General features: G+C 31.2%; 1 protein-coding gene across 3 annotated transcripts in view; it reads right to left on the bottom strand.

Annotated features, from left to right (window-relative positions):
* The window catches only part of LOC145333156 (uncharacterized), a 78,944-nt gene that overhangs the window by 43,310 nt on the left and 21,483 nt on the right, over positions 1-14,151 (bottom strand). The window contains exons 2-9 of one of the 3 annotated variants that reach the window (XM_080178307.1): positions 6,487-6,587; positions 5,500-5,563; positions 5,160-5,306; positions 4,324-4,451; positions 3,858-4,037; positions 3,430-3,479; positions 3,094-3,123; positions 3,010-3,035 (exon numbers count right to left, since the gene is read on the bottom strand). In XM_080178307.1, coding sequence (XP_080034433.1) covers positions 3,010-3,035; positions 3,094-3,123; positions 3,430-3,479; positions 3,858-4,037; positions 4,324-4,451; positions 5,160-5,306; positions 5,500-5,563; positions 6,487-6,525 — 664 coding nt within the window. In that variant the 5' untranslated portion in view covers positions 6,526-6,587. Of the gene's footprint in view, positions 1-3,009; positions 3,036-3,067; positions 3,124-3,429; positions 3,480-3,857; positions 4,038-4,323; positions 4,452-5,159; positions 5,307-5,499; positions 5,564-6,486; positions 6,588-12,781; positions 12,871-14,151 lie in introns of those variants that run through there. The other 2 variants (XM_080178308.1, XM_080178306.1) reach the window with 2 other exon arrangements.

Here is a 14,151-nt window from a genome sequence, read left to right as displayed (position 1 = left end):
TTGGGAGGGTGTTGGCACCCATTCCAAAGACAACATTCCTGTTACTTTTATTAACCCTTACAGATCGGGGGGGGGGGGGGGCTCCGAGAGCCCCCCCCCCCTTCTAGTTTTTTCAATCTCATTTTTTTGTAGGTAATGATAGAGAGCTGTGACTTCATGACTTTTTTAGTTTAGTAATTATACGTCGGCAAGAGTTGATTTTATAAGGATATCTGGTCTGTGTCGGTCGTGGTGTCTGGTCAAAGTCGGTTGGGTAGCACCAAAATTAGAAAAAATTCTAAATAAATCTTAATTTCTACATTATGACTTTTGTGTATAAGGTAGAAACCTACATTTTTTTGGTGTATACTTAGATATCAATGACCTTCTGAGAAAAGGGGTGTTATGACCGTTTGACCGCTCCCTGACCGACTTTATGACAGATTTTTTGTCCGGCTTCCGCGGATATAAAATGTACAATTATAAGATTAAAACCAGTTTTTTAGCCCCGAGGTGCCGAAGGCACGGGCTAAAAAAACTGGTTTTAATCTCATGATTGTACAATACATTTTTATAATCGTAGAAAGCTGGATATAATACGATGCTAGACATCGTTTTTTCGTATGGCTGAGAACCGATTCCTGTCCACCGGATTCGAATGAATATGACAACTATTAATAATCTATTAAAACCATATTCTACGAACACTAAAATTAAGTTTCTAAAACGTGAAGGAATAAGAGCTATTTTGTAATATGCTTTTTATATTTTTAAAACACATATATTTTTAGGATAGGTACTTTATTATAAAATTCGTTATTTAATCCTAAATTCTTTTTATAAATCAGTTAGGAGCAAAGTCATTCTAAAATAGGGTTTAGTAGTTATCGAAATCTTATTAATCTCAAACTAAAAAAATACTACTTTATACCATCTAGGGAATTTATATTCGAAGGAACATGGAAGGGCAGAAAAATAGCCTTAACCCTTACCCAGATATATTTATAAGAATAAAATAACCTAAACCAAGTTCCAACTCGGGACCTATAAGAAGCTTCATTGTAAAGGAGATCCACATTGGTTTAGCGGTTAGCAAGACTAACGTTAAACATATTTATAAAAAATAAAATAGCCTAAACCCAACTCAGGACCTATAAGAATCTTCACTGTCAAGGAGAACAATATCGTTTTAGCGGTTAGCGAGACTAACAAACAAACATAGATCGTACTAAGTTGTATCATACATGCATAGGTCAAACATTTGAAATCAAGAAGACGAAGAAAATGAGGGATAAAGAGAGGAGGGTGTCCCATAGTGTAGTGGTTAGCGCACTACGCTGTGGTTGGGAGAAACCGAGTTCAAGTCCCCACATAGACTTTGCACTTGGTTGACAAATGCTGTCGCAAATTGTCATATTATGATCACGCAACCTCCCCTAAGATGCCCTAGGGTTGTAAGGGGGGAGATTTGTAGGAAGTTAGGATTCTACTAATCAAACAGCTCTAACCATGCTTTCCCTCATACATGCTCCTCGTATGAGAGTGCCATTAATTAGGCCAGTTGGCTTAATATGGAACACCTGCCAAAACTCTAGGCCAGGGTGATGTAATAATTTAGTAGCTTCCACGAGAATTGCGGGTCAGCTTGTAATGTAACATAGAATATAATTAGCTGTGCGCGAAGCTCACCAATCTAATCATTTCCAGTCTCCGTGTGCATCTGAGTCCTAACTTCAGAGAATCAATGCTACAACAACAACAACAGGAGGAGTGGGAAATAAAACCTCTAAACAAGAGATGGATAATCCCTCATTTATATGACGTCACATTGATCGACTTTCTTCGCCTTCGAAATCAAACACCCTGTATTTTTAGCTTGTTATTGTACTTGAAAAGTTTACGTAATAAAATTATGTAAAACGATAATATAACAATATTTTAAATTAAATTCTTGATATTTGACCCTATTATGAAAGACTAAGGTGTCATAATAAAATGAAAATAACAAATATTAATAACGCATTTGGAAAGATATTTTGTTAATAAAACTATGGGTACCTGTCAGAGACGTCCCTTAACCCTTTCTCCCTCTAGTGTTTTACTCTGATCTTTCAATCTTCATGTGTAAATATCAAATGCTGTATGCAAGTCAAACTAACTTTAATGTTAGAAATTAATATTTTAAATTATAGGTGATTGGGGGAAGGAAGGGGGATATATCAATATAATCTTTTTCAGACCATTGAAAAGCTTCACTGTAAAGAATAAACACGTTAGTTTAGTGAGATTTTTTGCTACATACAGAAATTCTATTACATATTATATTTTGTGATTTATCTAATTTTAAACGTAGGTTTTTCTTAGAAATGTAAAACAAATATTTGTCAAAATACGTTTACAACGTATTTTATTCGTGTTGAACTAAGAACTTTGTGTTGAGTTCCAAACTCGTTGATTTTTGTCGACAAAATTACATTTATTATTTACATCACTTTGCTTGCATGCATATATGCGTTTTCTCAAGCCGCGCGATTCTTTGCGCTTGGTTATTTTATGCTTTTTTGGGTCTAATTGATAAGGCATGAAAAAACTTATTTCCTATTTCTGTAAATATTTATATTAAATGATCGAGCGATAGCTCATCATTTAATACTGAGGGATTTAAATATCCATTTATGTATCGCTCGATCATTTAATACCTTGGGATTTAAATATCCATTTATGCTAAATTTTGTTTGCTTAAATAACTCATTTAATGCAAAAAAAATGTTTCTCACACTCGAAAAATTTTCCCACGCTCCTTAAATATGAATTAAATGATAATCATATGTATCATTTAAATTACAATGTTTGAATAAAAGAATATTTACTTAAACCAAATATCGCCTTTTTTGCAATGGAATGTCAATTTATTTGAATGGGTAAAAATCAGAAAAAATATTATTTATTTATAAGGTTGATCTATCTATTTACCTATTTATATGTCTGTCTGTCTGTTCGTCTATCTATCTATCTAACTATCGAACTTACTAGAAACATCAGAAGCTAGGCTGCACCTTCTATCTATCTATGTAACTATCGAACTTACTAGAAACATCGGAAGCTAGGCTGCACCTTCTGCCTGGAATTCTAAGCAGCTCCATTCTGAAGAAAAAAATATGTAAATTTTTTTTTAATTTTACTTAATAAATTTTTTTTTATTTAAAAAGTAACTTTACAAAATTAAAAAAACTAAAAAAATTTTCTTTAAATTACCCAGACATTTATCATATTTTGGTTTTTCGATGACAGAACCCAGCAAGAACGAAAATGTAAGCACAAGCTAAAAGTACAGAGGCAAATAACCATTAATTAGCTGCTTTTGAAAATTATAGAAAAATGGTGTGTACTTCAGAATATATGTATACTGTTCAAATTTGGACCCTGAATTCACCTATCATCAACATTTACCTTTGTTCTTGTTGTTGGGCTGCTAAAGCACTGCACCTCCAGGATACATTCTTAATAGATTCATAGATAATAAAAAGATATATCAACAATAAATTTGATATTAGATAATCTTAAATGCAAAGTAGATGATAGAAAGATACTAATAGATTGATGTACAGTAATACACAATATTACCCCTTCTGTAGATTAAAATTAGTGGTTAAAACATTTAAACACTTAACCAATCAAAAATTACTATAGTCCTCAAAACTATTAAGCCAATTAATAAGAAAACGTTAATATAAAACTTTGGGAACTAGTGTAATAAACAGCCAATTGTCCCTTCTCTCTCTGGATAGATTGCCAATAAAAATGATATAATTTTAGTATTTAAGAAGAAACTTTAATATATTGAAGTCAATACAGATTGCTTAAATTTAATCCTGTACCTGTTGCTGATTTAAAGGACGCCTGTCATCTAGTGATAGATTTCTGAACCTTGTCATTGGGGAAAAGTTGCGGCTTTGCGCGCCAGCTACACCAGTGCACCCACTTTGACTGGTCATTTCTTGCGGATTTCTCAGCAACTGTTGCTCTTCTAAAGATTGCCATCTGCCAAGAGGTGGCCTCTAAATTAAAAGAAAATATATTATTTTCTTGCCAAATAAAAATAAATCTTTTTTAAATAATAAATCTCTTTTAATTAGTATGTCCAATGACCAAAGCTAAAAGCAAATTTTTAAAAATGTTTTTGGGTGAAATTTTAAAATTCTTAACTCTATCATTAATAATGAAATAAAGTATGCCTCAAATTAAGGTTGTGAAGAAACCACCAATGTTGACTTCGTTGTGACTAAAATTTTTAAAAAGTCTAGATACAACTAAATTTTATTGAGAAGCACAAAAAAAACCCACCCTCAAATTTTGAGCCATGGAAGATAATCCCTGTTGGGCGCCATGATAAGCAAGATTCTGATGTGGCCATACTTGTTCTGACTGAGGAGGTAGCACTAGTTGGGGTTGCTGAGGATGTGCCAGATGATCTAAAACAGAGAGATTTACAAAATAGTTAAATGATGGGACTAGATGGCTGTGCCAAGTTCTAGTAGTAAAAGATAGATTAAGGTGGTAGCACTAGCAGTGTCCGATGATCTACAACAGAAAGGTTGAATAAATGATTTAATAATAAAGAGTATAGGACAGATGATATTACAGAAGTGGCGAAATTAGTTGTTCTTGCTGTGGCTAAGTCAGCTGATCTAGAAGAAGAGATAGATAGATAAAAAAATGAGTTGTGATTGGACAAGATTGCAGTGACTGAGAGTTCTGTTATAGATATATAGATAGATAAAAGTGGTAAAACTATTTTTGCTAGGAGAGGCTATGTCAGCTGATCTAAAAGAAGATATAGATTAAATAGATAAAAAAAGGGAATAGGTTGCTCTGGATGAGAGTCTTGTAATAGATACATAGAGGTGGTAGTTCTAGTTGCAGTTGCTGTGTTGGAACAGCTGATTTACTTGAGATGAATACATTGAATGGTATATGAAGGTTGGGATGTAATTTTGATGGTTAATTAGACAGCTTATCATTAGAATAATTGATAAAGTAGTTACTTTCCCTAAGACTGCTTAATAAGAAGAGGTACACAGAAGGAACGGAAAGCTAGCACTTCTTTTAGAAAGATAGATAATAGGTAGTTTTGGTTGCCTTGCAAGAAAAAAAGATAAAAAATCTTCCTAACTTTTTACCTTGTTCTTCAGCTGACAGCTGTTGATATAAAAGCTGTTGCTCATGAGGTTTTTGTCTTTGATACAACTGCTGTTGCTGTTGAAAATTTAGAAGTTGCTGATTATGGGAGGTAAGATCAAGCTGAAAGGTTGGTCTTGACAAGGTCTAAATTTATTTGTCACAATTATTACTTCAAGAGTTATGAAACTTAGTTGAAAATACTTTAACATAGGGCTAAATAATGTAAGAACTAAAAAATTAACACATGCTAAGCTGACAGACAAACACATTTGTCAACCTCACTTATTCAATTTTTGCTCTGATTTTCCTATATGCAATAAAATAAATAATGACATTCCTGTTGTTGATTTGAAGAAAGATTTTGTTGTTCATCCTCCTCCACCCTTCTCTCGCCTACATTGATCTAAAACATTTTGTTACTAGAAGATACGCTCCAAAGAGGACTCTAGGGGAACTTAATATATTTTTTTTCAATCTATGTTAAGATTAGCAGTTTACCAATAAGCTTAAACAGACTTTATCAAAATAAACATTCACTTCACAGATAGACATTCTTCAAATTATAGACCCAGTATAAAGATGATTTGCTTATAACAATTTGTCGGATCATGGAAAGAAAACAAAGTTTCCTGTTACGTCGTTTTTTCACAGTAGCGTTTCTCCTATTTCTAGCCCCTGCGAGGGCTCTAGCCCTGCGGGGCAATCATTAACATTTACTTAACCTAACCTAACCTAAAATAACCCTTCAAAAGCTACTGTGAAAATATGATGAAACCGGCAACTTTGTTTTCTTTCCATTAATTATTCTATGAATCAATAGCCAAAAAATTATTGTATTATAAAAATGCTAAAAAATTATATACTAGCTTTCTGGCAATGATTATAGAGTTACTTTGCTTTCTACAACAATAATTCTGAGCAAAATCAAAAGAACACTATTTTAAGCTAGTTAGAACATTGGTTCCTGCATCTCCTAAAACACCCCATGCAACTGTTCTCACAAAATTGACCTTAATTTGATTGATGCATGCTGAAATATCCTATGCCTCACTAAACTATGCAAGCAAAGTAGGGGAAGAAAGTCACTCAAAAATCATCCATGCCACGTCATAATTATGAGGGAGATAAGTGGAGAAGCGGGAAAAAAACCCATAAAAAAGAGATGGATTATCACCCATTTTTATAACATCACCTGGCTGATTTTTGAGTGACTTTCTCCAAATGCCAATCTAACTAATCAACTGTCCTATAAAGTCAAGTGTCCCTTAATACCAAGTGGCCTGCAACTCCTCAACCACCCCGTGCGACCGCCCACTCAAAGCTGACCTTAATTTGATGCCTTTTAATCCAATCATCTTGACTCATTGAACTCGACAAGCTACAAGAAATTCTCCCCCTCTCTGTCTTCTGGTGTCTTTAACGATATCCTGAAAAATAATACATATTAAGTGATATCAATTGAACTATATATTTATGTACAGAAAAGGTGTAAACCCAAATAAACTGCGAACCAAAAAAGTAGGCAAATCTGAATTTTCAGTATAGCAGCTTTATTATTCATTTGAGATGAGTTTACTGTAAATATAAAATGTAGATGCATCTTTTGGACCTAGGAAGAATTGATGACGGTGGAAAAATTATCGTCAATTTAGCTTGCTAACATGGAATTCGTTTATTGGTCAGTTTGTTCATCCAGCAGGAAAGGAGGGGATGGGGTAAATGGCGTGGATGAGAGGAATCATTATTAGAGGAGTCCTTGATCTTGATTATTAAGAAAATAAAAAAATCTGTCTAATATCCTTTTATTTACATCATAAAATAATCGTATTTTCGTGATAACTATAATAATGTAGAAAATCTGTTTTAGAGAAATAAGAAATAATAGTAAAAGGCCAATCTATAAATAATATATCATTCAATTATATTTACAATAGTAAAGTAAAAGAAACAATGATGATAAAATTTACAAAGGTGAAGCTCTGAGATTGTAGGACAAACGAACATTAACACTTGTAGAGTGTCAAAACTTAATAAATAGAATATAAATGTATAAATCTGAACAAAATTGAGTTTAAATTTGTTGCAAAACTGATAACGGACATACATACCATTTAAGGACTTTTTATAGCGATACTTTGCTAATAATATTATACTTTGTTGTCCTAGGAATCGTTATTTCAAAAATAGACTTTATATTATTTATTGTAGAGTTGCTTCAATTTTAAATTTGAAAACGTAAAAGCAAGTTTGACACGCCCAAATTAAAGATAACAGATATTTCTTTCGGACAGATGTACAGATGGACCGACCTAAAAGATAAAAAAAAATATCTATTAAAATAATAAGTGTAATAGTTAAATATTGCATCTTATAGACATCTTTCTGCGGATAGTAATAGAAAATTTTAAGATTGAATTTATTTTTTTTATATTCATTCGTAAAACTGGTCTGTTATACATAATTTCCAGTACCGGTTTTAATCCAATGGATGTTAATTGGTTTCAGAGGCAATCTGGAAAATGGATTATTATGCCGTTCAAGTTACATATAAGTGAAGTATATTTAATTCTTCAGAAAAATCGCTTTGACAGTACATCGCGTTTATTTTCATATGTGTATTATATACTAAAATATAAATTATATAAAATATTTAGTTTTTGACGCAAGTTAAAATAAATAAATTTTGTTTCAATTTATATTTTATATTAAGTAGAAGCGAAGCATATAATTTATACTTTTAGAGATCTATCTCGAAAAGTTTTTAACGTTGAATTAAATTTTTGTAATTTTCGTTAATGTCATAATCGTTATATCGTTTTTAACATGATGATATTTCAGCTTTTCATGTATTTATGCAAAATAGTTTATTCTTTAAAACAAAATAAAAGTGTATTGTTATTTTTCTATCAAAACCGTTGATATTTTTTAACCCTTCCCTATTTTTTAAAATATAACCATTGCACATAGGGGCAACAAGGGGCATCAATTCACCACCCCCAAATCAAGTTTTAAACATTCTATGAGTATTATCATACCCAATGTACATCAGATTTCAAAGGAATCGTAAAAATACGCTTTTCAAGTAAGCATTCTAATGCATGGAAGTCAAGAAATGCAAAAATTTTCTTACAGAAAAAGGCATACTTTTTGTGTTTCACCAACAATTTTAAAAGTATTATAAAATCTCTTAGAATTAACGTAATTAGACAAAATAACTTTTGATGAGTCATGCATTCCATATATTTTGACAGTATAAAAGAAAAAAACACAAATTGAAGAAATTAGTCCTAAATAATTCTAGTTGAAGTCAAGATTTTAGTTTATTTTTGTTTGTTTTAAAATCAACATTTAAGTAGACAGTATCAGGAAACATGTTTTCTCTGGTTGCCACCGACTAAAAAAACGATATTTGATTGCCCAAAGACATATTATAATCGCCTGTACTGGTTTCATTTACCCCCACGCGCCCCCGTAGGGGTTTTTAGCCCGTTTTCTAAAGGTGGGTGCAAGAAAAGATTGTAAGAAAAAGCTTTTAAATGCGCTTTTAAAGTCAAATGTAAGATGTAATACATATAAATAAAAGACGCAAAAACATAGTTATGAGAAATATTTATTTGATCAGACTTTGAATATAAGTTGATAATGAATATTTTCAAGTTCTATTGACTAAATGATGGGGAGGGGAGGGAAGGGGGGGGTGCTAAACCTAAATCTAAACCTCTTTATGTTTGATGTTTTAATGTAACTAAATAAGCGTTTCTATGGATTATTACAAATATCAGGGATCTAAAGGGAGAAGACAAAGGTCAATAAATTGATGTACATCCCCAATGATAATACACAAAATTACCCCTTGTGTAGATCAAAGTTAGTAGTTAAAATGTTTGAACACACAACTGTAAAACTTTGGGGACTAGTGTTATAAACAGCCCAATGTCCCCTCCCTTACTGCGGAAAGGTAAAGCTAACATTCAAATAACGTAGTGTTCTTATAATCATTTTAAATATGAATTAGCAAGTAGTCTATCTGTCTGTCTATTGGTAATGCTTTGTTTTTAAGTTTTGTAGTTACATGGTCTTCATGTTTAGCGTCTTCAGTTTTATTTAGAAAGGGAGGGGACATTACACTAGTCCCCAAACTTCAAAGTTTTATAATAACGTTTTTGTATTCGTTGGCATAACAACTTTAGGAAATTTGATTGATTTTTTATTGGTTGGTTCATTAAGATGAGTATCAAAACTTTTCAACCACTAATTGTCATCTACAGACAATCAATTTTGTAAAATAATTTATTATTTAATGTATCTATATTGGGGATGTACATACATTAATCGGTTATTGTTTTGTTCCTTAGATCCCTGGATGTTAATCTATAATACAAAGTAGCTTGATGTATGTTTGTCTGTCCGTCCGTACCAATAGATCTCGGTAACCACAAAACCGATTAGATTCTACTCTTCAGGGAATATATCTACTGGTCCTTTATAACAAGCTGATTTTTTACTTTTATGACAACAAATAATGGTTTTGAATGTTAAAAATATCCTATTCATCTGATTTACTGAATACTCCGTACTTATTCTTAGTACATTAAGGTATAGTGTTTTAAGCAAAGCATCTCTATAATCAAGCCCTAAAAACGTCAGTATGTCCTTAAACAGTAACATGTATTTAATCAGTTTTAATTACAATCTTTTATAGACATGCATTAATATTCAGTTCTTACACTTCACAAGTGTTAATGTTCGTTTGTCCTTCCATTTCAGAGATTCGCTTCTATGGATGTTGTCATCCTTGTTTAATTACCTCTTGGAGCAAAGCCCATAGAGGCTAGGGGCGAAGCCGCTAGTATACATATAAACAGTAAACAAGAATCATAATATCATTATAAATATAGATATTAGCTAATAAAAATCTATGTCAATAATGCCCACATTTATAATGGATTTATTATTAAGTGAAACTTGTAGCTTGTTAAAATAAGAATCCCCATCCACCCCCTTTAGACCATCCTCTCCCCTTCTACTGAAATGAATTCTATGACCCCAAATTTGACACTTTGAACACTTTGATGGATAGTTAGATGGATAGGTAGATGAATAGATATATCGATAGATAGATGGATGAGTAAATGGATAGACAGATGGATAGATAGATGGATAGACAGATGGATAGATAGATGGATAGATAGATGGATGGATAGAAGGATAGTTGATGGATAGATAGATAAATAGTTGATGGATAGATAGATGGATCGATAGATGGATAGATAGATAGATAGACAGATGGATAGAAAGATGGATAGATAGATAGATGGATAGATAGATGGATAGATAAATGGATAGATAGATGGATAGATAGATGGATAGATAGATGGATAGATAGATGGATAGACAGATGGATAGATAGATGGATAGATAGATGGATAGATAGATGGATGAGTAAATGGATAGACAGATGGATAGACAGATGGATAGACAGATGGATATATAGATGGATAGATAGATGGATAGATAGATGGATGGATAGATGGATAGTTGATGGATAGATAGATAAATAGTTGATGAATAGATAGATGGATCGATAGATGGATAGATAGATAGATAGACAGATTGATAGAAAGATGGATAGATAGATAGATGGATAGATAGATGGATAGATAGATGGATAGATAGATGGATAGATAGATGGATAGATAGATGGATAGATAGATGGATAGATAGATGGATAGACAGATGGATAGATAGATGGATAGATAGATGGATAGATAGATGGATAGATAGATGATGAGTAAATGGATAGACAGATGGATATAGATGGATAGACAGATGGATAGATAGATGGATAGATAGATGGATAGATAGATGGATGGATAGATGGATAGTTGATGGATATATAGATAAATAGTTGATGGATAGATAGATGGATCGATAGATGGATAGATAGATAGATAGACAGATGGATAGAAAGATAGATAGATAGAAGGATAGATATATGGATAGATAGATGGAGAGATAGATGGATAGATAGATGGATAGATAGATGGATAGACAGATGGATAGATAGATGGATATATAGATGGATAGATAGATGGATAGATAGATGAGTAGATAGACGGATGGATAGAGAGATTAATAGATAGATGGATAGGATAATGGGGGGCTATTTTCGTGGGGTGTTATTCCAGTAATTTTCTATCTACCTTCATTAAATGACCTTTATCTCCATGTTCCTTTCAAATGACAGAAAAAAAACATAAAAGCAAATATGTTCGTTGTTAAGTTGCCTACAAAAAAGTATAAAATGAAATTTTTGTGGGATGAATTTTAAGGGTACTAAATAATTAAATCCCCTTTTTGCTTGATTTGCCCCAATGTGCATTGGATGCTATTCAGCCAATTAATTCCAATTGAAATTGCCGCAAAATTTAATATTTTGTTGTGGTAAAGTTGGCGTATTACTTTTTTAATGTAACTGATGGGGAGTGGGTAAGAAGTGAGGGGAAAGAGGAAAGGGAGTTTAGAATTGTTTGCCTTCTATAACCTTCTATAAATATCTTTAAAAATAAAGTTAAAATTCATCTCTTAGCAACAAAATAATAATTTTGTTGTTTTTCTTTTCAATTTTTTTTTGGAAAACAAACAATCTTTAATATGTTGATATTTTCTTATAGAAATGATAAAAACAGCACAAAACCTCGAAGGCTACAGTAATCTCAGTCTGTCTTTATTATAAAATATATTCGCTATTTAAAATGAGCTTGGAGTTTATTTGTTTTAATTTTATTTAATCTTTAAATTAAAAAAAAAATGTAAAGTTGTAAAATAAGACATTCAGAACATATATTTTTTTACACATTTCAACTGAACTTCCTATTTATAAATTTTTTAATGGAATTTCTTTTGATATTTAGATTTCAAGGAAGATTTAAATCATGTGCTAAACACTTTGTTTTAAGGTGATAATGTAATAGTTAGTGTCCCCCATTAATGGATTTATTATTACTTAGATATTAAATAAGATTATCATATACTCTAATAAAATGAAACGTGGAGCTGGCTAAAATAACGATCCTCTCTTTACTCCATCTCCAACCCTCCTACTATATGAATATACTTACTAATAAATGATATCCACGTCAGCAACCAAAATTGACGACAATTTTTCCCTTATCATAATATCCACGTATATTCTACATCCACTCCCCAATTTTTAAAAATTAAAAATATTCCATAAAGAGAGTTAACGTCACCTTGATATTAACAAAGTGTTTGACGAGATAATGAAAAAAAATGACGCGCGAGATATTTTTTAATTTTCTCTAATAGGATTAAATGAAGCATAATAATAATCATGTTTTTTTTTCATTTTTTTGCCATTTCCTGATATGGATTTCTTTAATTATAATTAATTGATATTTTTGGGAGGTAAGTACATTGTAATTTTTTACATGGCAGACAAAGTTCCAAATATATTTTTATAAGTATTAAAAAAAACTTAAATTTCTTATGTTATCAAGCCAAATTGGAGAAAAAGAATAAAAACATTTAATAAAAAAAATCCTATAGCTTCCAATTTATATTTCTATAATTTAAACTTCAAAAAAATTTTAAATCTCACCTATAAAAATAACAAAACTTTTATAAAATGAAACTAAAAATGTAATATTTTAAATTCCACTTTGTTTATCCTACTATGTTGATAGATAAGACTAATAATGAAGACTAAACCTTTGAAATGAATGCTCTCCAGTTTTAAAACTATAAAATCTACACCTAGTGAGTAAAAGTTATACTACAATCTAACAAAGTTTTAATATATTTTTTAGCATCAATAAAATTTTTAAAAAAGGTTAAATTAACCTAAATTAAACTTTTAAATACTTCATTGATACGTATAAATTATCAATGGGATTTAGAATTTTACGAAAAAACTATCTATAATAATGATTTTGTCAACTATCATATTTAACTATCTTGATTTAAAGTATGGATTTTTTAAAAAGATACAGCTATATATTACATTTTGTTTTAATAACGAAAATTAGTTTAGAAAAGTTGAATACAAAAAGTTATTCCTACCAACTCATTCTCTTTAAAAAATTTAAAATTATTTGCTATTTTGGTAAAAAAAATTTTTTTTCAGGATTTTCGACAACTTGTGAGTAAAAACGGAGGATGGTTTAGTACGCTAAATCATTATACATAACGAAAATGAAGAGAGAGAGATAGAGAGAGAGAGAGAGAGAGAGAGAGAGAGAGAGAGAGAGAGAGAGAGAGAGAGAGAGAGAGAGAGAGAGAGAGAGAGAGAAGAGAGAGAGAGAGAGAAGAAAAGAAATAGAAAATATCAACCATCTCTTTTTTAAGCTTAGAAAAAGAGATAAAGGGAATGTATGAAGAGATGTATTGTATACTATATCACACCTAGTTAGAGATAATTTTAGGTAGAAAATTAATTTGATTAATTAAATCAAACAGATAAAAAAAGACTTTAAGGGAAGCCATCTGTAGACAAAACATAAATTAATTAAAAGAAATACCTGGAAAGATTTTGAGATTTTGAAGAGCAATGCTAGGTAGAAATAAAGATTTGTTTAGATGCACCTCAAATATCATTGTATATCTATTTCGCTTATTGGCTATATAATATTTCTAGGTGGAAGCTATTATTCTTTATTTAATCCTTTATTATTCGCATAAACATCTTAATTTTAGAGAGAAGTGATTTAATACACCTTAGACTTATGAATTGTTGCATTAATAATGTAGAACATTAAAATATTAAAAAGCTATATGTAACTCTGCCAATAGGCAAGGACCCTTTTGTATGGTGTCTTTGAAATCAGCTAATAGCATTGGAAATATAAACAGAGCCAGGTCAAGCAATTTGCCAGCAGACAAAAAGGGTTAGCATACCAGATTTTTTTGCTTGCACATCTTAATTCTATTGGGGTGTGGTGAATTAGGTTATTAGGTTTTTATGGCATCTAC

This window comes from Acartia tonsa, chromosome 12 (assembly GCF_053477335.1).
Source record: "Acartia tonsa isolate MP-2025a chromosome 12, ASM5347733v1, whole genome shotgun sequence".
NCBI lineage: Eukaryota > Metazoa > Arthropoda > Copepoda > Calanoida > Acartiidae > Acartia > Acartia tonsa.
The sequence above is the reverse complement of the archived record's forward strand: the minus strand, read 5'-3'. Positions and strand labels throughout refer to the sequence as shown.